The following is a 25,213-nucleotide window of genomic DNA, read 5'->3' on the forward strand; positions in this document are numbered from 1 at the left end:
GGATAATAATCTATAGACTGAACTATTTGCTCCCAAATACAATACGGAGATTGCTTTATTGTTCACTTGTACTTCCATTTCTGTCATATTGTAACATATTCTGGGGAAATACATTTCAATCACATCTAAATAAATTGGTAATATTGCAAAAAAAAATCATTCGAATCATAGCTAGCGAACCTGCAAGAACAAGTACAAACTAATTATTTCATCATTTAAATCTTCTGAAATTGCGCGATGTCATCACATCAGCCAAGTATTTTCATGTATAAATGCATTAATAGACTACTTCCTTCTGAATTTTGTGATATTTTTGAATTAAATTATGAAATTCATCGGTATGATATCAGATTCGTCACTGATATACATTTTCCGAAAAACATAGAACCCTTGCTTTTCAACATAATATTCGTTTCTCTGGTCCGAAACTATGGAATGATTTAATGTTATTGCATTAAAAAAAATCTCGGTCTTTGAACAATTTCTCAATAAAACTTAAGCAATATTTTCTCTCGCGATATTGTACAAAGGTTATTTTGAGAAATCTATTGAATTTTTTACACTGGTGCTTCCCATTGATTTATTGAACTACTGATCTCCTCTTTCATCCTGTGGAATTGTTTGCCCGTGATTTCCTATTTTTCCCATCATTTATACCATGGTTTATTTATACATTTAATATGATTTCATTGTTTAGTTTTTCCGAATTTTATCTGCATGTGTGAGGGCTTTCCCGCTACAAGCTTGCCTTTTGGGATTCAGCCTCCTTCAGTTACTTAAATGTTTCCTTCTTCATACCTGTTGCTTTTCTTGAAAGAAATAAATGTGATTTTTGATTGATTGATTTAGCCCAAGCTCTCATTGGTGAAGAATAACTTTTAAAATTATCAGATCCGGATCCGAATTTGGATCTTACAAGGAAAACAGACACAAGTGGAGGCCATTCAGCCCATCATGCCTGTGCAAACAGCATACTAATTTACCTACACAAGATCCAAAGAAGAAAATGCAATTAAAAAAAAAAAACTATTTGTTTTAAGTTTTTGTGTTTTTTTCTTTCCCTCAGGGGAGGGGCATGGGATTGGTTAAAAACACACAACATCAACCACATAACAACCCCTTGACAAGACCCCCACCAACAGAACTCCGTACACATGCACACAATCACCCATCAATGCTCAAACTACCTAAAAGTGCTGTCAACATCCCGATACCCCTCTATCTGCATAACTTCCAGGTACCTATCTAATTCCAAGTTAAATGTGTCTACCGTTTCTACTGCCACTACCTTTCCAGGAAGGCCATTCCATACATTAACTACTCTCCGAGTGAAAGTCCCCTGCCTTACGACCGTCTTAACTCACCTCTTCTTTACTCTCAGGCTATGGCCCCTGGTCCTATCACTGTCTACTCTGTTGAATAATTCATCAGCACTTATTTTATCAATACCTTCCATTATCTTAAACATCTCTATCATATCTCCTCGTAACCGCCTCCTTTCTAGTGTATAAAGCAGTCTCCTTTAGCCGCTCCTCATAGCTGAGTCTAGCTAGGCCCGGAATCAATCTCGTCGCCCTGCGCAGAACCCTCTCTATTGCATCTCTGTCCTTCCTGAGTTGCGGTGACCAAAACTGCAGACAATATTCGAGATGTGGCCCTCACTAAATTCCTACACAATGTTAACACCTCCTCTTTTGATTTACAATTGATCCCCCTCCAAATACAACCTAAAACCCTATTTGCTTTACCTATAGCGACCTGGCATTGTGCTCCCTGCTTACCTCCCGTATCTATTACCACCCCCAGATCCTTCTCCTGTGTGACATGCTCCAAAATTACCCCGAGCATCATGTCATCTCTATTTTCATTGTTCTTTCCCATCCTGAACACCTTACACTTGCTCAGGTTAAATTGCATCTGCCAATCTTGTGCCCAATGTATGCAAGTATTAATACTTTCCTGAATCTGATCACCACCCCCTCTGCTATCCACCTTACCTCCAAGCTTTGTGTCATCTGCAAATTTGGAAAGCTTACTCTTCACCCCATCATCCAAATTTTTACAGATTTTGAATCAACCATTCTTACATCAATCATACACCAAAATTGAATAAATTCTTCCTTGTCACACACCCGCTTCCACCAAGTTTCGTACGAATCCGTCCACAACTTTTTAAGATATCGTGCTATATATCGTTTTTGGCCCTATCTCTCTATGGTGAAGAATCACTTAAAAATTCTAGTAGCCAGATCCGGATCCAGATCTTCACCAAAATCTAAACATTCGTTCTTGTCACACACTCAACATGCCCACAAAATTTCATCCGCATCTGTCCACAACTTTTTGAGATATCCTGCACACAGACAAACAAACATACAAACAGGGGTGAAAACATAACCTCCTTCCACCTTCTTCATTTATTCTCGTATCAGGATCCAGATTTGGATCGTCACCAAAATTGAGGTATATTTAATTTAATCATAATTTAATCGAGGGATCAAAAATCATTTAATTCAATGATTCAAATCGTTGAGTGGCAGCCTATTAATTATATTATATTATAACCGCACTAGAAATCGAAGTGTCAACATCACCGTCATACCGAAGAAAAAAAACCAAAAAAAAAAAACCAGGGAGTCTGGAACACTGACGCGAACCATTACATTGACGCGTTTCGACTTATGAGTAACTTACAAGTAACTTTGTCGACGTATGCCAACGATTGCATATCGTGCGTACAAATTATTCCCATTGCATGTGGAACGTGTGAGGCATACGGCAAGTACGTCGTAAAATGTTAAGCACGTTTAAAAGTACAAGACGTACTCCACTTACTACAACGTATGATAGCGTACTTTAGCGTTCTATTCACGTATACCAAACTTACCCATACCGTATTCAACGTGCGCCAGCGTTTTAGACGCATTTTTCAGAGGTCGGCATACGCTGGCAAGATCGCCAAGGTGTGACTGCAATGTTGACACTTCCATTTATGCGGCGGTTATGATTTCAATCATTGTGCGGCAGCCTTTTAATAGGCTATGCCACGTGATCGTCAGCGATACGTGCAGCGCGCTATGCATAAGTTAGACTATCGTTGGGCATAGGTTGTGAACGCCGACAACAGGCTAAGCATTCATTGGTATAAGTTATCTATAAGACAACAAAACGTTCTGTGTCCATTACTAATATGTTATGCATATGACCAACTCGTTATGAATACATCCGAATCTTTAAAAAAAAACATCAAAAGTTCAACGTAAGCCAGCGTTTTACATACATTTTAATACGTTGCCATTGCTGGCTAAAACATCAACGTGTGACTGGGCCTTAAATGAGAGGTTTTTGAAAGTGCTAAAAAGGCGATTTGTGTTGCACAGTGTTCAAGTATATAATTCAATTGAAATAAAATCACAATTTTAAAGGTTGTAGAAATTTTTATTTTAGAGTTCACCACTGTTGATGTTGCATCTTTCACACCACCCTATTTCACATGTTACATTAGTTCAAAGTGCCTGTTTTCCTTGTCCTTTATGACATCATTAAACACAACAGTAACTATGAATTAAATTTTGTTTGATTGCCAGACAAATAGAGTAAAAAAAAAAATATCTTACAGCTCTCTGCGCACGTGCAATCGGGACAAATTCAGAGCCAAATTTTGCTAAACTACAGGCTAAACCAGAGATGTCAGGATAAGTCAATTTTGAAGAAACTGAAAAACAAAGTTTCAAGACTTTGGTGGACTGTTTAATAACTGTCATGTTCCGATTCGTGTTTAAAAGTACAACATTCAATTGAAATTAAGTTGATGCCCGATCATAAACTGATGTTTGTGGAGACAGATAGACAGACAGACAGAACCAATTGCTTAACCCTGTTTTTCACTTTGCGTGCTCAGGGCAACAACAATACAATATGACGTCCCAATGCTGTACAGTGTCGGTGAGCAAGCCGCACTAAAACTATTGCAGTTTAAGAACAGGAGGCAGTAATATAGACCAGGCCTCTTGTTACCTGGCTTGTAGCCGTGCAACTTGAGCCTCTGTCTGCTTCTCAGTTAGCGGGCTCGTCTCAAGCTCTTCAAGACCTTGTCGCCCATACTTGAACTGCCTGCACATCAAAGCATTCATTCCCAAGCTCTTGCACATAAGATTATGCCACAATGGACCTCATGAAAAGCACCAGGAACATTATGTAAACCCAGCGAGTTAACGTGGTTTCATGCAGAAAGCACAGCTATCACCTGATAATTTCCTCTTTGTCTTGCAGAGCTGCACACAATCGTGCCACTTCCTGGTTTAGCTCAGCGCTTGCAGAGACTGCTTCCTGGCGGGTTGTCACCAGTGATTGCTGCAAGGACTGCAATGCAAGTAAACAACACAATGTATACCGTGAGATGTTACACAAAGGCGACTTGAGTTTTATGCATGCACCTGGAACATCCGCAACAAGAACATTTGAGTCCTCCTCCCCCCACCACCCCAAAAGAAAACTGAGTAATCGTGAAAGGACTTTATATAAAAAAGAACATCATAATTATTGAGCAGCCTGGTGATGGAGTGGGGAAAGCTTTGTTGTATTGCCTTCACTACTGTGGGTTTGCTTATCATACCTGTTCAACGAAAAATTTTCTGTACCACGTAAGAGTGGCTACCTGTCCAGGATTTCTTCTTAACAACGGAAACATTCACAACTGAATTTGAATGCCCCGACACTCCATCGAGAGTATGGGGCCTCCAACACCACTGCCATCACCATTGTTATTATAATTACTCCGATACCAATGTGTTGGCTTGTTGAATGGAAGATTATTTTCAATGGAACACCAAATATAATATTTTTCTGTTGCTGATAAGGTACAATTTATCATTTTAAAATAACATGAAGAAGACTGTCCTCCCCACCTGACCCCGTCATCATTCATCATCATTTTAGCCTTTTTCGGGCCACTGCAGGATGAAGGCATCAACACAATTGTTTCAGATCTTTCTGTCTCATTTCACTCTTGTCCATAGTAATGTCGATTTGTCTGTCCATCTTTCACTTGGCCTTTATTTGGTTTTACATATCGAGGTGTCCATTTTGTTCTTCTTTTCATTCATAAGTGGTCTTCTTTCCACATCACATGTGCTGCCTATTTCCTCTTCAGTCTTTTTCACTCCATCTCATGTTGACGTTTCTCCATTTGTCTTTTAAGGTTATTCCTAACATACTCTTCACCATATGTCGTTGAGCACTTGACTTGCTCATCTTCTTTACATTCATTTTGTCAAAGTCCATGTGTTAAACAGCATAGGCCATCGTTGGTAAAATGCATTGATCGAACACCTGTCGTTATAAACTGAACATTGCTCTTCAATATGAAGCTCTGCTTGCTTACCATAAGAAACCTATCCTTATTTGATTCTGTTTATTTAATTATTGTGATTGTTTTCTGATACACTGATGTCTTGACCCTCAATCTCAAGTGGATTTTAAAGCAAAATAAGTATCAGGTTATCAGTCACGTGACTCATATGCAAAATTAATGATAAAGGTGAAAGGAAGTGAAAGAAAAATTTACATCTCACGTGTATTCAAGTTGACGTGTTCTTAGTTACGATGTCATGTCGCACAAAAACTAACAGTGAAACAGCAAAAAGGGACCATTTGGTGTTTTGGAAGTTAAAACTTTTTTTCAGTTCAAGTATAAACTAGAAAGCATCTCAAAATGCAAAGCCCGTCCGTGCCCGCTTTGTACTCGCACTAAACTTGACGAAAACAACAGCTAAAAAAAAAAAAAACAGTATATTAGATAAATTTGTGTTCTCCCTATTCTCTGAATAAAGGTTTGTTAAAAACTTGATGACAAAAGTTTAAATGGAAAAAAAAAGGTGATGGCATGGACAGACACACTGAAGCTCAAATGGTAAATAACTAAAGAAACACGGAACCGATAAAAAACTAAACTGGCTGTCTCGCGTGGCGTAGTGGCGGATGGGCTGACAAGGCCTATTTGTACTCACTGTGATGCTGTCCTTTGACATTCCGACACAATTGTTAATTAGTCTTCTCCATATTCTCAAACTAAAGGTTTGCTGAAAATTTGATGATAAAAGTTCAAGTGGTAAAAGTGTTATGCCCTACACGGACACGGACACGGACACGGACACGGACACGGACACGGACACACACACACACACACACACACACACACACACACACACACACACACACACACACACACACACACACCTCCTGCTGCATGGGGGTCAGGCTAACCATGTACACTGGTGGGCTAGGTGTGACGTTCCCAGAGGTTCTGCATTCAGATCTGGTTGAGGACAGCAGAACTCGGTATTGGTTCACGAAAAAAATATTTTCATGAAAAAAACAATTGACCACTATATTCGTTATTGTTGTGTGTGTGTGTGTCTGTCTGTCTGTCTGTAGTGTTGGCATATTTGTCATGAAAAAAAAAGATTCGTGTATTTTTTTTGTTAAAAGCAAAAACTCACTTGATTTTGTTAGATGATACTATAAACATGAAAAAAATTAGGGTAGAATTTTTTCTGAGCATTCTAACGGCCTGAAATCCAAGATGGCCACCACCGTAGCAAAACGCCCTAAATTTGACACTAAAATTAACTTAATGTGGTTTAAATTTTTTTTTCAGCATGAACTGCTTGGACATACTCTCAACAAGACCCGAACCATTTTGTTTTGCTATCACTGCAAAATCTTCCAGGAAAACTGTCTCGCTATATAATAGGATAATGCATAGAGGATTTTCTGGGAAAGGCTTGGATGTGGTGGAGCTTAATTAATTAATCGTTAGATCATGCCATAATCACTGTGAATGAGTTTGGCTTGGAACTTGTATATAGAGGTGACTATAATAACAATAACTTTCACCTGACTACTAATCTTTTTATTTTGTACAATTTGAGACAGAGGCTGCCTTTTTATTTCAACATGGCGGCCGGAAAATTGACGTTCGAATCCAGTCATCGGCAGCAGTTTGTTCGCTTTATGTTAAGGTTCCACTTGTCCATTTTATGGTGTACTAACATATTATTTTCTTCTTTTGCAGGCTGCACGTACCCACAGCAACCATAACCCATGATAACATAGCTTAGAGACCTTGGATTAACCAAACTGGCAGAGTCTTCATCTAACAAGTCAAAAACAGTGGATTTTGAACTATGCTTTATTTGCCAGTTAAGCAGCAAGCAAACAGATTATACAAACTATGTGCTTCGTCTTTCTTTGCCTTCAGTAGAGAAAGTAATTACAACAACTGATGTTCGATGCTCATATGGGGAAACAGAATTCTCTGCATTAAAGAATCGCATAAAAGGTTTGTCTGCCCATGAACGGTTGCAGAATGGTGTTTCATACCACAAGACATGTTATAAGGATCTCACAAATAAAACATGCATTGAACGAGCCAAGACCAGATACGAGAAAGGACAAGCGACAGGCAGCGTCAGTGATGTAAAACAGAAGACAATAGGACGACCGCCAAAATCTGATGCTGCATCTACAAGTGGTTGCACATCACAGTGATCTACCAGGCTTTCGACAAGTCAGGCTTTCGACAAGGAGATGTGTGTCCTTTGTCAGGAAGACAAAGCAGACAAATTGCACGACGTCTCAACTGAAAACATGGGAGCTCAGCTCAAAGCCATTGGTCAACAAACAGACAGAAAACTTTTGAAAGTCAGACTGAGCAATGTTGTAGGCTCACCTGATCTTCTTACAGCAGTTGCTGAGGACATGAAGAATCACCTTCTGTGCTTAGGCCATGCAAAACGAGACAGAAAAAGCTAACAGACCTCCAAAACGGCATGTTCATTTTGCACAGTTAGTGTCTGACCTGGAGATGCTCGACATGGTGGAAACTGAAATTAATGACACATCTAACAGTTCAGCTTTGAATATGAACGACATTGAACAATCATATGTTGGTTTGCTAGAAGCCAATGGGTTCCCTTTACCCGACAATCCGCGATACAATCCATACTGAAAGCAACTGATTTTGGACAACATCGCTGATGTGCACTTCACCAGGCCTCCAGACAAAACAAAACCTGAGCAAGTACTTTCTACAAAAGCCAAGGAAACCCTGTTAGCTGGTGCATTGGCCATCGATACAAAAGACATGAGAAGATGTGAAAGTCCTTCTGAAAGCAGCTAAAATACTGAGAAGAGACATTGCAAGCGCAACCCCGTGGAAATTCGAAGGAACATTTGATAATTATGAACCACCTGCTTTGCTTCAACTCTTCTGCAAGCATGCTATCCAAGGTTTACATCAGGTTAAAACAATCAGCAGGGCCAAATCTATGAAGCAAAGTGCATCTGTGCTGGCACAACATTTTGTATGTGCATACAAGTCTGATCGACAGGTCAGAACAATATCCCATGGATGGAAGTTTGTGGATGCTGTGTTTTCAGCTGCAACAACAAAACTGTCCAACCAGGGATAAATGAAGACTGTGAAGATTGAGGTGTTACTTTCTATGACATTCACAAAATAATAATTCACTTGATATCCATTGTTAAAACTACTAAATGAAAGCCAGGCATTTAATCAGTATGACTTTTTGCATCTTCCTGTTTAAACGATTTAAGAGATTGAACACTGTATTGAACAGTAAATCAAGTATTTAATTTTATTTAGATCTGTTTGTTGGTTTGTTAATTATGTATTCTTTGTGAAAAATACATGTCTTTAAATAGGTAGATACTTGATTTGTAATTACAAAATCCTGTTGGCTTGGTAATGCATGCAAAGGGAGAAGGTATAGCTTACATTGCGGGTGCGCGGTGGCCATTTTGGAATTTGGCATGTAGATCATACATATAACATAAATTTGATGATTCCATTAGATTACTGGTCTCAGAAAGCATATATTTTTACACTTCATTTGTAATTGTATCACATGTATTCGCGAAGATATCGCATTATTAGTGTTCGGCGGCCATTTTGGACGCCATCTTGGATTTAATACCCTTAGAATGTTCAGAAAAAATGCCACCTTAATTTTTTTTAAAGCTGATGATACCTTCTTAGAAAATCAAATGAGTTTTTGCTTTTAACAAAAAAATACACGAAATTGCAAATATACCTACACTACTGTCACGAGCATAGCTCCATGGGTTTTGATCCAATTCTGATAAAATTTTGGTGGGAGGTTTATATCATCATCTCGTTGTGTTTTCCTGAAAATGGGCGTGGTGCGCCCATTATGGGCGGAGCCACGCCCAAAAAACATGTGTTTTTAGGGGGTAGCCAATTTCAATTTGCATCTTCTCCGAGGGGGTTTGTCGAATCTGACAGAGGTTTCGGTATTTGGTTAGCCCAATGGCACCTGCATAGCCCCACGGAGCTCGATTTTTCATTTTCGTCCCAAGGTCAAGGTCACAAGGTCACGAACTTAGAAAATTGCAATTTTGACATAAAAATCCATCTTTCCTGAGGGGTTTGTCGAATGTGGCAGGGGTTTTGGTATTTGGTTAGCCCAATGGCACCTGCATAGCCCCACGGAGCTCGATTTTTCATTTTCGTCCCAAGGTCAAGGTCACAAGGTCACAAACTTAGAAAATTTCGAATTTTGACATAAAAATCATACGACTGCCCAAACTTTGAGAGCTAGGATGACAATATTTTTTATGCATAATCTTGAGGTCATTCCCCACCTAAAGTCTTGAAACCATTTTTCTCTGTCTCGAACACCTTGCCCGTGGCGCTCCCTTCAAGTTTGTTTTTACGCTGATTTCATCAAAGTATGGATAAATCCGAGGAGTGCGAAATGCCATATAGCCTATATGATGTTATATTGTTCCTGGAATGATCCACAGGAAGTTTTGCACCAAAGGTCATAATCCTTGACCTTTGACCTTTAAAGTTCACAAAGGTCAAACTTCCAAAGTTGTGGGAATCAAACTGGAGTTTTCGACCTTCTTCGACGAACTAACTCCATTAAGCTATAGCACGTATCCTGTTTCCTTATTTTAATGTCCACAACATTGTTTTGTGACCTTTAAAGGTTATGCAAAGGTCAAATTTTTAAAGTTGTTGAACGAAACCGAGTTTTTGACATTTTGCAGCTAATAACCCGTCACCCGTACCACATCATGTTGATCATTTTTATAACTTGGTCAAACATTATCAGATCCTTGACTTCTGAAACAATCTACATCATCAAATACCGCTCGTGAACCATCGTCGTCTTCAGACTTGTTTTAATTCGACACTTCTGTAAGTCGAGATGGTCCAAGGAGAATTACCAGATCGTCGGTAAAAACCCAGCCGGCTCATTAATTACCTTCTGGGAGGGGATCTTCGTGTTATACTCTTCAAGATATGCCAGTTCATTGTTAACTCTTAATGGCAATATTGTTAATGGCAATTTTTGTCACGGAGAAGTGGTGGGAGTGTGGAGGGAGGTGAAGTAGTGGGGTGGGAGTCGAGATGTGGGAGGAGGGAGGGAAGGGGTGGGGTGGGGTGGGAGGAAGGAGGCGAAGGAGTGGGGTGGGAGTCTAGATGTGGGAGGAGGGAGGGAAGGGGTGGGGGAGGAAGAGGTGGGAGGAGGGAGGGGAAGAGATGGGGTGGGAGTCTAGATGTGGGAGGAGGGAGGGAAGGGGTGGGAGTCCGGAGGGATGAGATGACCAATGCCGAGTACCTTTGCTCGTATCTCTGTTTTGTTATGTAATAAATAAATAGTAATAAATAGGAATAAATAAATGGCTCTGAAATGATTTTTGTGGTTGTTGAAATAAATGGGATTCGAGCTACAAGTTATCAGTGCTACACACTTTTGCATCTCATAATTGAGAATGACATAGGTATCAATTTATGGCCATATAAATAGTGCAATGATTAGTTCTGTTGCTTTCAACATGGATGCTAATTACTGACATGAACCCCATTTTGATTCAGAGACTTTAAATCTGTTCATCGATACACTGTTAAAAAGTGATCCTAATATAATTTGAGAAGTGCATGTTTGCTTGTGCGTTTCATTTCTATGCACTCCAGAACCACTGGACAGAATGAGATGAAAACATGGGGTTGTACTTGTGGTGTTCATGGGGAGATTTTAGCCGATAGAAAAATGAATTCATTCTCCCGAATGCCAAACAGGTTTCAATTTGAACATTATAAGAGAACACAACAAAGCAGAGATGCTGAGTGAGACGGACATCGTGAAGATCGACTTGCAAAAAAAGAAAAAACAAAACAAAAATCGTACTCCTGGAAGTGGTGGAAACTGGTATTACGAGTCAGAATAAAATGTACCATACATTTCATAGAAGTGGGGGAATTAACCAGTTCATAAGAATTGGTTCTTTTCTCGTAAATGAAAAAAACAACAACTGGGTTCCATGAAGATGACAAAGGGTGGGAGGATGACATGGGTGAAGGAGGTCTATTGTAATATTTTGATCAATTATGTCAACCATCTGTGGACTTTGGGAATGTCGGAGGGGGATCAGTGGGGGTTGGAGGAAAGGAAAGCTAACTTGATTGGGAAAGATCACAACAAAGTAAGAATGAGTAATTTACCTTGACCTCTTCCCGTGCCTGACCCAGCTGCTCCTTTAATTGTCGGACTTCCTTTTGAACGTGCACGGTTTCGTGGTCTGGCTTCTCTGGCTCATTACACTCATGTTCGTCCATCGGCTCATCAGCCCCTTGGAAAGAACCAGGAACCTGATGAATATGGGAAGAATTGATGGAAAACACTCCCCATTCTATTCTTCCTCAATCTCCCCCTCCCCTCCCTAACTTATAAGGTTCGGTGCAATCACTTGATTCTTTTTTCCCAAAACTAAAATATCGAAAATCAAGCATTTTGTTTGCTGTGCAAGCGATGAGAGACTTTCAATCCAGAAAACTATACTGTATTGTATTGTATTACTTACAATGCCAGCCTGGCAAAGGCCGGCCAAAACCTGGCGCTGGCTTTCTAGAGACTTCACTTGCTGCTGGTACGCGGCTTGTTGCTTCTCCCAAGCTTTGGACTTGTTGCGGAACTCCTACCAAACAGGAGGAACACACGATGGCAGCAGATTTACCAACAATGTGACAATACCATTCGAAGCTCGGATCTGACTCAACCCGAAACAACTTACGAGCACACACGTACCAAATAAAAAAAAATCAAAAAAATTAAAAAGAATGGATCACCAATCTTAAATAGTCAATAAACATTTTGAAGGACTTCTCTGTGTGAACAAGGAATCCTCTGTTAAAATGATGAAGATCATAGAGACGACGTCACATAAATCCTGGCATACTCATAGTCATTAACAGAATGATTAACACCTCACCCAGCACAAAATACTTCCCATTAATCTCATCAATCTTGTCGTTTCACCTCAAGTTTGAGAGTGAGGCGGCCGATCTCCAAGTGGCTATCGTTGGTCTCGCCCTGTTGTTGCCAGCGACCGGCTTCACGTATAATCCTCTGGTGATATTTCTGCAACTTCTCATATTTGGTCTTGAGCTTGGATAGCTGATCACACACAAACCGGCGTCAACTGTTGATCAGTCATATTGCACAGGATCAATCAATTCTGATCAATCGCTATCAGTTTGGCTTCCCCTCGGATTGCTCAACATCACACGTGCTGATTTAACTATCAAAGCAACAAATCAAGGACCTACAACCCAAGTAAAAGATCAAGATGATCTCTTCTTATTATTTTGACAGAGTCTAACAGCCATCTCCACTTGTTAAAGTTTCTCTTGAATGAATTAGACCCTCTTGATACTTGCATAGATTTTCTTCACACATATGCTACATGACACTCATAATGGAATCATCTCCTCCGCGATCCCTCCGGGGACCAATGTTATCTGAAGTAACGCGTTTGTATTTAATTCACAGAAAGAAAAGTTCGTCGCCAAGTTTTTGCATGAATATTCTTGACATATCTGCAATGTTGGATGGCCCTTTAAATAACTCTGACTTCATGAATCCTGTCCCTCGACGTCGACGATGATGTTCATCATTTCTCACTTAATACTAAAAACTTCATCAATGAAGCAACAGAAACAGATGGGCTGAAACTTTTTGTAGACTTAGAAATATCGAGAAACAGATCTGTCACATTAATGTGACATTGTTTACGTGCCAGAGATGGCAGTTTGGTTGATCGTTTGACACACAAACAAACAGCACTTCCTCTCACAGCGATGAATCTCGGCATGTATTGTGGACGCTCTACTTATCCAGAATGTAATTTTTTTTTTTTAAATCTCTGGTGATGCGACGACCGAGTTTTACAGCTTTTGTTATGCAATAATCAAGCATCCCTTGAGGCCTGCTTCAAGAGTTACCAACTGTTATTGGCTAGCAATTATTAGCATCTGCTCTTGACGAGACATTGTCGAGGACTTTCTACACTACAATAAAGTCGAGTTTCCATCCAGTGGAGTTTTCGGCATTAGACCACCCTCCTAACATATTACTTTCATGGGCCGGCAGGATAGCTCAGAAGTAGATGCACTTTCTTCTCAGCTTTCGAGCTTGGATTGGAACATCGACTCAGCTATAAACTGTCACCCTGGTATCAAATTGTGTGCACCGATCATCGCAAGGACGTTAAGCCGGAGGACCCATCTGCGAGCACTGCCGGTTGTCCGTGGATGTTAAAGATCCCACGGTGACGCGAGTTATCGCTGGCACCTTCTTCATCACACAGATTCCTGCCTAAACTGCAGGAAGGAAGTAGTCTGGTCTTCTTGGCCATTTCTTGATACCAGGTTACACTGCTTGCTATATCTATTTGGGCAGCAGATTCTGCACCATAAACAAACCTTCATTCTCGACTATGAAGGGAAACCATTATAATTATTAGTATTATTCTCATAATATCCTGCAACACTCATTCATCAGCAACAAGACCTTCTTAGATATTTATCGAAACAAAGGGCAGGGCACATTTATATTTTGATATCAATGGAATTTTACCGGGTATAAATATATTGTAATTCTCTCTATTTGTTCATGAACACATGAGCTTCAGACAAAAACTAAGAACGAACTTCATCTTCTATTGTTTTATAAATATCTACATCGACAATGCATTTCTTTAAAGTACCTGTTCCTTGAAGTCCTGCAACTTGGCTTCATATTGGCTCATCATGTTGCGACGCCTTTGTTCCGAGTCCAACAGCTGCTGTCTCAGCATGCCAACCTGCTCAGCATAGCAAACACCCACTGGCTGTTAGCAGTCAGTCTAATGGTTGTTTATTTTTTTATTTCCTTGAATTTGTGACCACCCGTCGATGGTACTATGCAACTTTGATGCAAAATTTGTTATGCACCGACCGTAGTTCTTCTGCCGGGATACAAGACAAATCTGAACCTTGCGATTGGTATTTACACGCACTTCAAATGCTGAGTGGTGCAGTGTGATAATAAGCAAGTTGATCAGCATGAAATGCGATTTATTATCATTGTGTCTTTGTCCTTTTTACCTTAAAATTCCACTTTGGAAAACATTTCCATCATGTCAATCCAACAAGCGATATCTTGATGATAAAAAGTTCCCCACAAAGTTGCGGTACATTAACTTGGAGAAAACAGAAAGAAGCAGCGCAAGATACAATGCATTAAACTTTGTTTATTTGCACGGAGTGAAATGTTCCGAGAGCCGGTTCAGCATTACGCTTTGGACTCGAGTAAGGGTAAAACGATAGTCAAAATTGTTCGGCCAAGGCAAAAAGACTTGCCGTAGACATTGTCACTTGGCCAAGGGCAAGTGCATTTCAATTTATCATATCAAATTGAAGGTACAATAAGAGGACATACAATTATTATTATTATTATTATTATTATTATTATTTTACATTAGCATTGATGGCTGGCTGTCCCGTCTGCTCAAGCTTGGCTGGAGGACGTCAAAGACCCAACGGCCATTTGTATTCCAATATCCTGCACAATATCTCAAAGAGTGTTGTTTCTGTTTCCTGCCATGCTAAATTCCTGCCCCACGGGGGAGTCGTTACCTTTCAAAAATTAAAAAAAAAAAAAGCTCTGGAAACATTCTCGACCATTTGTCTAGTGGCAGATGTTTGGCAAATGATCCAATAATAAATACTGAGTAACAATTGAAGGTTGTACTCGAAAAAAAATGTTGGAATATTGATGCATGTGCTCGTGAGAAATTAAGTTCAGCAAGAGATAAATAATGAATGTACTGCAATGAAGTGGGGATGCAAATGTGATGGCATTTGAAATGAGGCTCAACATGGACTTGTAATTGGCCCCAGCCACTTTCCAAGCGACGTGTATGACCATGAGATGCTCAGAAAGTACACTTTTTTTTTTTGGCTCAACAAACCTCAAAATCCTCAGGGAGTCCTGAGCATGATCCAGATGAGGAAAAGGTAGCACATATCTCTATTACTTTCACTTTGCAATTATCCTGTTCCCCAGGATACCTTTCCTGATGGGGCGATAACACAAAATAGTGAAAATAAAATGCATAAATGAAAAACGTCTTGCTTTCTCTCACCTCTTGGTGCTGTCGATCTAATGCGGCAAGCGTCGAGACGAGTTCCTGTTCTCGCACGGCTAGGCGCGTCTGAGCTTGCATCGCCACGCGCTCTCCCTCACTCCGCGTCTGTGCCACCATGGCATCAACCTGGTGCATGAGCTCCTGCAGCTCTGCCTCGCATGCCCCGTTTTCGTCGCTGCAAATGCGTACACAAGAACAACGAGTAGGTGAAGCAAAACGAAGATTCCTTTCAACGACCGCCTCGACCTACTTGGACGTACTTGGATGTCAGAAGACATGGAAGCACCAAATATTATTTCAGCTCAAAAGTTGATCATTCGCATGAATCTGAAGCAGACAAAATTTTCAGACATGACATCACATTTTGCCATATTTCAAATTTCTCACAAACCCGGTGTTGAAATGGTTAGCGCACCAGCTCTCAGTCTGGGAGGTAGGTGGTTCGAACCCCGGCCGAGTCATACCAAAGACTTAAACATGCTGCTCCCTTGCTTGGTGTTCAGCATTTTAAAAAGGATAGAACATAGACAAACAACCATAGGTTGCCAACTATTGCACAGGTTTGATGGGCCTAATGGCCTCCTGCATTGAAGTTCATTGTAAGGAAACTCATATTATTATAACTGATTGATGTTTACAACTATATGCACATCAAAAATGTTTTTCTTTGTTTACATGGAGCAACAGGCCTTATTGGTGCAGTCTAAAATGCAAAGCAAATTCTGTTTTCCATCTTGTTTCTCTAGTGAAGCAGACAAGAAAAATTGGGGGTCTGTACTTCGTGCAACAGGTAAGCTCGCCTGATGCTTTAATCAGTCCTCCAAAATGTCCATGACTTATCAGCTTCAATATACTCAATACCGTCCGATATCGGAAGCTTAGCACAATCAAACCTGGTTAGCACTTGGATAGTAGACCATGTAATGGGAGGTTGAGGAAGGGCAGGATAGTTCAGTTATTAGTGTGCTTTCCTCAAAGCTAACTGATCATGGATTTGTTCTTCGTTGAGGTAGAATCAAACTAAAACTGCCATCCTGGTGCAGTAAGTGCAGGAAGTGCTGCGCATCAGAGCACACAAGCCTCTGGATGGGGATGCAAAACTGGCTGTCCTACTTGCATTTAAGGTTGTGAACATAAACGCTTGCAGCCTGGCTATATTCCCCACTGAGAGATGAAATAGTGCTATATCGGTACAGACTGTATCCTATTACATTATATCAAGTTAATGAGTACACAGATGAAAAGCAAATTGATAAATTAAGCTAAATGGATTTCGATAAATCAGAGTAATGATTGTCAAACGGCTTTTCTCTTTGTCCTCAGAAGTTTCCTTGTAAACACAAATTTTCATTACCTCCGCCACCGAAGGTGAAGGTGGTTATGTTTTTACCCCTTTCTGTCTGTTTGTTGATTGCAAAATCGAAGATTTTTCAACTATATATTGCTCAGTCAATCTTGTTAGTCTGTCTGTTTGTTTGTTACTTACGAAATCTTTAGATTTCGTAAGTATATTGATCGGTTTCGTCCTCTGTTTGTGTGTTTGTGTGTTTGTTTGTTTGTAGGCACGATAACTCGACAACGGAAGAAGCTACCAATGTCAAATTACACCACGTGATTCAGGAGGATGATGGCTAGTGCCGATTAGATTTTGGTCAAAATCGGTCAAAGGTCAAGGTCACAGTGAGGTCAAACATTCGATTTTTGACGTTTGGTACAGAATCATGGTAGAAACTTCTGGTTTGCGTCGCTACCTTCTCGAGAGACAGCTTTTATTAGACAAGGTCAGAGGTCAAGTTGACGATTTCGTAAGTACCAGTCTATGACTGCTTGTTTGTTTGTTTGTCAATTGCCTACAGGTCACAATTCTAAACTGATCGTCATGAAATTTTACCAAGTTGTAGAGGTAGTCTCAACGAAGAAGCCTATTGATTTTCGAGGTCAAAGGTCATCTTGAACTCCGATTTCTAAAATCATCATTTTTCATCCGATTGATTTTAAAGTAGAACAGGATTTGCATAGTGCATCACTGAATTTGGAAACCAACTATTTTTGAGGTCAAAAGGTCATAGGTCAACTCAAGGTCAAATTCTAAAATCATCAATTTTATCTGAAAAATCATCAATTTTCATCCGATTGGCTTGAGAATTAATATAAACAGCAATTGCAGAGTGCATTACTGAATTGGGAAACCAAGTATTTTTGAGATCTCAAGGTCAAAGGTCAACTCAAGGTCAAACTTCTAAAATCATCAATTTCAGTCTGAAAAATAATCAATTTTCATCCGATTGACCTGAACTTTGATTAAGATTGTCAATTTTAATCTCAACTAGATGACGCGTGGACCGTTGTGTTCCCGTTGTGACAGCGGTTGATGAAAAAAATCATTTCAAGAAAAAAAACCCGAGAGATCCAGTGAACTATACCGCTGAGGTTGTTTGCATTGATCAAATTCTCCCGAAGAGTACTTGACTGAATCGGGAATTGATTTTTTAATAATTTTTTTCATTGCCCGATTTGAACGAAACTTGATACTGCACACCGCAGGAGAATGGTGAGTAAGCTGGTCCTAAAATTTTTGCGCTATCGTGTACCGTTTTGGCTGTATTTCAGGAACATACATACATACATACATACAAGGTGAGAGTTTTAGTGATATATAGAGAGATGAAATGGACAATTTGATGTATCCATGGCATCCTTTGGAGAGGAGGATGGATTTTTCAAGTAGCGTGCTCTGCACAAATGTCTTTTTCTTGTTTGTTAATTGCCGGAATCCTTCGGATTTCAGCAATTATGTTGGTCGGTTGTGTGTGTCATTTGTTTGTTTGTGTGCAGGATGTCTCAAAAAGTTGTGGATGGATTCGGATGAAATTTGGTGGACAGGTTGGGTGTGTGACAAGAACGAACTGATTAGATTTTGGTGAAAATCCGAATCCGGGTACTAGAATTTAAAGTGATTCTTCACCATTGAGAGACAGGGCCAAAAACGATATCGAGCACGGTATCTCAAATAGTTGCGGACGGATTTGGACGAAACTTGGTGGAGACATTGGGTGTGTGACTAGGAAGAATAGGTGCAATTTTGGGGAAGATCTGAATCTGGAACTGAATTTTTTTAAGTGATTCTTCACCTTTGAGATTGGGCTAAACCAATATATAGCATGATGTCTCAAAAAGCTGTGGACGGATTCAGACAAAACTTGATGGACAGGTTGGGTGTGTGCCAAGGACGAATTGATTCAATTTTGGTGAAGATCCAAATCCGGATCTGGATACGATAATTATTGAATTTTTCAAGTGATTCTTTACCATTGAGAGATGGGGCTAAAAACGATATATGGCGTGATATTTCAAAAGGTTATTGGGCTCGATTTGTTCCACTGGGTCAGACATTGCGTGGCGAGTTATGCACTCGACCAAGTACCCTTCTAGTTACTGATGCGTTTGCTTCTCACAAATAAAAACAACAAAAGAAGAACAAACACATTCCAAACAAGAAGGGCACTCAGTAGAGCACATACCGCCGCCATGTAATGTCTGATCCACGAGAACATATTGGGCCCAATACATTTTTGAAGTATCATGCTATGTATCGTTTTTGGCCCTATCTCTCAATGGTGAAGAATTACTCAAAAAAATTAACGGATCCGGATCTTCACCAAAATTGAATCAATTCTTCCTTATGACACACAAAAGGGGTCCACCAAGTTTCGGCCAAATCCGTAAACAACTTTTTGAGATATCCTGAACACAAACAGGCAGGGGTGAAAACATAACCTCCTTCCACCTTTGGTGGTGGAGGTAAAAATGATTGGGAAACAATAGACTGCAGAGCAAAATATAGGAACTCATTGTCATTCAACAATGTACTTCACATGATATTAATCATTGGATTGAATAAATTCACTTCAACAAGACAATGGACACATGTAATACTGCACATTATGTTACGATCATGTGTTTTACTGCACATTATATTACGATTGTGTGTATTACTGCACATTATGTTACGATCATGTGTTTTACTGCACATTATATTACGATTGTGTGTATTACTGCACATTATGTGATGATCGTGTGTAATACTGCACATTATGTGACGATTGTGTGTTACACTGCACATTATGTGACGATTGTGTTATATACTGCACATTATGTTACGATCGTGTGTAATACTGCACATTGTGTGACGATCGTGTGTAATACTGCACATTATGTGACGATTGTGTTATACTGCACATTATGTGACGATTGTGTGTTATACTGCACATTATGTGACGATTGTGTGTTATACTGCACATTATGTGATGATTGTGTGTAATACTGCACATTATGTGACGATTGTGTGTTATACTGCACATTATGTGACGATTGTGTGTTATACTGCACATTATGTTACCATCGTGTGTAATACTGCACATTATGTTACGATCATGTGTTTTACTGCACATTATATTACGATTGTGTGTAATACTGCACATTGTTACAATCGTGTGTAATACCGCACATTATGTTACGATCATGTGTTATACCGCACATTATGTTACGATGGTGTGTTATACTGCACTTATGTTACGATGGTGTGTTATACTGCACATTATGTTACGATCGTGTGTTATACTGCACATTATGTTACGATGGTGTGTTATACTGCACTTATGTTACGATCGTGTGTTATACTGCACATTATGTTACGATTGTGTTATACTGCACATTATGTTACGATCGTGTGTTATACTGCACATTATGTTACGATTGTGTGTTATACTGCACATTATGTTACGATCGTGTGTTATACCGCACATTATGTTACGATCGTGTGTTATACTGCACATTATGTTACGATTGTGTGTTATACTGCAGATTATGTTACGATTGTGTGTTATACCGCACATTATGTTACGATCGTGTGTTATACTGCACATTATGTTACGATCGTGTGTTATACTGCACATTATGTTACGATTGTGTGTTATACTGCACATTATGTTACGATCGTGTGTTATACTGCACATTATGTTACGATTGTGTGTTATACTGCACATTATGTTACGATTGTGTGTTATACTGCACATTATGTTACGATCGTGTGTTATACTGCACATTATGTTACGATTGTGTGTTATACTGCACATTATGTTACGATTGTGTGTTATACTGCAGATTATGTTACGATCGTGTGTTATACTGCACATTATGTTACGATCGTGTGTTATACCGCACATTATGTTAAGATTGTGTGTTATACTGCACATTATGTTACGATCTTGTGTTATACTGCACATTATGTGACGATTGTGTTATATACTGCACATTATGTGACGATTGTGTGTTATACTGCACATTATGTGACGATTGTGTTATATACTGCACATTATGTGACGATTGTGTTATATACTGCACATTATGTGACGATTGTGTTATACTGCACATTATGTGACGATTGTGTGTTATACCGCACATTATGTTACGATTGTGTGTTATACTGCACATTATGTTACGATCGTGTGTTATACCGCATATTATGTTACGATCGTGTGTTATACTGCACATTATGTTACGATCATGCAAAGCGAAAAGCGAGCTGAAGCAGTTGGTTCACTTTGTGTGTCTGTCCTTTTGTCGACAAGCGTCAGTTTATGATTGAAAAACAACTTAATTACAATCGAATGTTATATTTTTAATACAAATCGAAACGTGAATTGGAAAACGAACCTGCTGTTTAACAGTACTTTGTCTCTAAGTTTGTCTCGAAAGTGCATGCGCAGACAGGAGTGAGATAATATTTTTTTGTCTTTGTGCTGTGTGACAGTCAAACAAAATTAAAAATCATTCCAAACAAGAAACCAAGTGTTTTGAAGAACATCATAAGGGATACAAATAACAGACGCAAATAACTAATGTGACGTGTTAAATAAGGCGGTGTAAAAGACATTGCATCAACAGTGGTAAACTTCTAAAAAAAAAATAATTATGTGACCGTTCACCCTTTGTACCCTGAGCTCCTTGGATTTTTGGCTCCCTGACCCTGGGCTCGCTGGAGAAAAATCCGGCCGCTTGGATATATGGAAGTTTGAATAGCGGCCGGTATAACAACCGCTAGGGTTCGAAGGGTTAAAATCTTTATTTTATGTTTATCGAGTTATATACTTGAACACTGGAAAACACAAATTGCCTTCTTCGAACTTTCACAATCCTTCCATTTAGCAGTACTTAGACAAAATATTACGGCATTTTACATTATCTCGACCAATCGAATTAGCTGCTCGCAGACTCTGCCGATGTCCTTGTTTCTCTCAAGACTGCGTGGGGTAAGAGGAGGAGATTGGGACCATACTCTATGCAGAGCGTTGGTGCTGCTTCAGCAGTCCCCTTGGCTATCGGGCACGATCCTGTACGGGTCGCCACTCCGACACAGTACACCAGCAAGCTGGCACTCATTTTGCCGACCTCGGAAGGATGACAGGCCGAGTTAACCCCACCTGGTATCAATTCAACAGCTGAGCGGGATTTGAATTCAGGACCCTCTGATCCAAAGCCCACCACCCTAACCATTAAGCCAACACCAGGCATATGCGGGGTAAGGTGGTCTATGAAATCTCCAGTTTTCACTGTCCAAGTTGTTGAACCAATTTGGTCTGGAGAACATTGTGACCTGGTCTCTATAAAAGGTTACATTACATTCCTTGCAAATCTGAGCCTAACATATGCAACTATTGATACCTGAATGCCACTGGAAACTTGCAGACAAATCCACCGTCTGGTTTGACATGCTACCAAGTTGGGATTGACGTTACCCGATCCATCAGTGTAGTAACATGTGTGAGGAAGTGATCGACATACCCGGGTAAATTGTGAAAACTTTCCAGCAGTTTCTCCATCTCCGGCACTGCAAGATGCTGCACACACACATTGGACGTTGACAAGCCACCACTTGCACAAAATGATAATCACACAAACTCACAGCACATAAAACGGTGGAATTAAATAGCTTCAGGTCCCAATGGAATATTGCTTGAAAGTGGACTCCACGTGACACATTATGCAATTAGGCACAGAAAAATTAGGCTCCTCCATCTCACCTTACATTCCTATTTTCACCTAAAAACATATCTTGCCCTCACCCTCACCTTTTCTTTCCTCACCTCCATCCAACTCACAATTTTATCAATTATCACCCACCCCCTCCCTTACAACTTTCTTGGTTTATCCTTTTAAACCGAAGATGATTGACACTGCCCTCTGTATTTGTCCTTAAACTTCATCACAGAAATGATTTTTGGCGTGATCTTCACACTGGTCATAATCATAACGGAACATTAATCGCTGATTATAACGTCAAGAATATCGTTGTTAAACAAAGTCTCCAATTCACCTGCATGTTGGGTGATCGAGTGAGTTGTACACTGTCCTTGCCAGGCGGGCCTCTCCTGGTCATCGAGATAGTCAGCCTTCCAAGGGGATCCTCTCCCCTCTCGGCCACTGGGATCCTCTCCCCTCTCGGCCACTGGGATCCTCTCCCCTCTCGGCCACTGGGATCCTCTCCCCTCTTGGCCACTGGGATCCTCTCCTCTCTTTGGGCCACTGGGATCCTCTCCCCTCTCGGCCACTGGGATCCTCTCCTCTCTTTGGGCCACTGGGATCCTCTCCTCTCTTTGGGCCACTGGGATCCTCTCCCCTCTTGGCCACTGGGATCCTCTCCTCTCTTTGGGCCACTGGGATCCTCTCCTCTCTCTCGGCCACTGGGATCCTTTCCCCTCTCGGCCACTGGGATCCTCTCCTCTCTTTGGGCCACTGGGATCCTCTCCTCTCTTTGGGCCACTGGGATCCTCTCCCCTCTCGGCCACTGGGATCCTCTCCCCTCTTGGCCACTGGGATCCTCTCCTCTCTTTGGGCCACTGGGATCCTCTCCTCTCTTTGGGCCACTGGGATCCTCTCCTCTCTCTCGGCCACTGGGATCCTCTCCCCTCTTGGCCACTGGGATCCTCTCCTCTCTTTGGGCCACTGGGATCCTCTCCTCTCTCTCGGCCACTGGGATCCTCTCCCCTCTCGGCCACTGGGATCCTCTCCTCTCTTTGGGCCACTGGGATCCTCTCCTCTCTTTGGGCCACTGGGATCCTCTCCTCTCTTTGGGCCACTGGGATCCTCTCCTCTCTTTGGGCCACTGGGATCCTCTCCCCTCTCGGCCACTGGGATCCTCTCCTCTCTTTGGGCCACTGGGATCCTCTCCTCTCTTTGGGCCACTGGGATCCTCTCCTCTCTTTGGGCCACTGGGATCCTCTCCTCTCTTTGGGCCACTGGGATCCTCTCCTCTCTTTTGGCCACTGGGATCCTCTCCTCTCTTTGGGCCACTGGGATCCTCTCCTCTCTCGGCCACTGGGATCCTCTCCTCTCTCGGCCACTGGGATCCTCTCCTCTCTTTGGGCCACTGGGATCCTCTCCTCTCTTTGGGCCACGGGGATCCTCCACTGGGCACGGGGATCCTACAGTACACTGGCCACGGGGATGCTCTACCGGCCACGGGGATGCACTACCGGCCACAGGGATCCACTACCGGCCACGGGGATGGTCTACCGGCCACGGGGATCCTCTCCTCTAACCGTCGCACAGACCCTCACCCGACCGAGTTCGGGGGACCTCTTCTCTCCCACTAGTCAAGGGGGTTCTTCTCCCTTCCGAGTTCCAAGGCACGCAGACCCTCACCTCACATGAGGACCCTCCTCTCCCAGCCACGCAGACCCCTCCAAGCGTCCTCATTCCATTAAATCGGTTACTCTGGAGAAGACGCTGCGCTTTCCGTTGCGAATTGAAAATAATTCCGTTGTCGGGAAAAAAGAAAATGACAAACGGAAGAAGAAAACGCGGCCTGAGGAAATAAATAAATAATGAGTGTTTTTTAAATTAACTTTCACCAATCGTTTTGTATTATATAAAGCACACTCGATGGCGTCCAGCGCACTCTTTTACATCTCGCCTTGATATCAGGATTCTGTACGTACAGTGCGCTCATTTACATCTCGCCTTGATATCGGCATTCTGTACGTACAGTGCCCTCATTCACAGCTCGCCTTGACATCGGGATTCTGTACGTACAGTGCACTCATTAACAACTCGCCTTGATATCGGGATTCTGTACGTACAGTGCCCTCATTCACAGCTCGCCTTGACATCGGGATTCTGTACGTACAGTGCACTCATTAACAACTCGCCTTGATATCTGGATTCTGTACGTACAGTGCCCTCATTTACAGCTCGCCTTGACATCGGGATTCTGTACGTACAGTGCACTCATTAACAACTCGCCTTGATATCGGGATTCTGTACGTACAGTGCCCTCATTTACAGCTCGCCTTGATATCGGGATTCTGTACGTACAGTGCCCTCATTTGCAGCGCGCCTTGATATCTGGATTCTGTACGTACAGTGCACTCATTAACAACTCGCCTTGATATCGGGATTCTGTACGTACAGTGCCCTCATTTACAGCGCGCCTTGACATCGGGATTCTGTACGTACAGTGCACTCATTAACAACTCGCCTTGACATCGGGATTCTGTACGTACAGTGCACTCATTTACAGCTCGCCTTGATATCTGGATTCTGTACGTACAGTGCACTCATTAACAACTCGCCTTGATATCGGGATTCTGTACGTACAGTGCCCTCATTTACAGCGCGTCTTGATATCTGG

General features: G+C 41.2%; 1 protein-coding gene across 3 annotated transcripts in view; it reads right to left on the reverse strand.

The window, feature by feature from the left end:
• Positions 1 to 24,548, reverse strand: part of LOC147026572 (uncharacterized) — a 69,581-nt gene extending 45,033 nt beyond the window's left edge. For 2 of the 3 annotated variants that reach the window (XM_085882136.1, XM_085882135.1), the window contains exons 1-9: positions 22,898 to 24,050; positions 22,366 to 22,421; positions 15,520 to 15,697; positions 14,101 to 14,196; positions 12,372 to 12,509; positions 11,917 to 12,030; positions 11,558 to 11,704; positions 4,247 to 4,362; positions 4,018 to 4,113 (exon numbers count right to left, since the gene is read on the reverse strand). In XM_085882136.1, coding sequence (XP_085738262.1) covers positions 4,018 to 4,113; positions 4,247 to 4,362; positions 11,558 to 11,704; positions 11,917 to 12,030; positions 12,372 to 12,509; positions 14,101 to 14,196; positions 15,520 to 15,697; positions 22,366 to 22,421; positions 22,898 to 22,960 — 1,004 coding nt within the window. In that variant the 5' untranslated portion in view covers positions 22,961 to 24,050. Of the gene's footprint in view, positions 1 to 4,017; positions 4,114 to 4,246; positions 4,363 to 11,557; positions 11,705 to 11,916; positions 12,031 to 12,371; positions 12,510 to 14,100; positions 14,197 to 15,519; positions 15,698 to 22,365; positions 22,422 to 22,897; positions 24,051 to 24,225 lie in introns of those variants that run through there. The other variant, XM_085882137.1, reaches the window with a different exon arrangement.
• Positions 24,549 to 25,213: the final 665 nt, after the last annotated feature.

The sequence above is a fragment of the Eptatretus burgeri genome, chromosome 5 (assembly GCF_056783735.1).
Source record: "Eptatretus burgeri isolate ZD-2024b chromosome 5, Ebu_testis_v1, whole genome shotgun sequence".
NCBI lineage: Eukaryota > Metazoa > Chordata > Myxini > Myxiniformes > Myxinidae > Eptatretus > Eptatretus burgeri.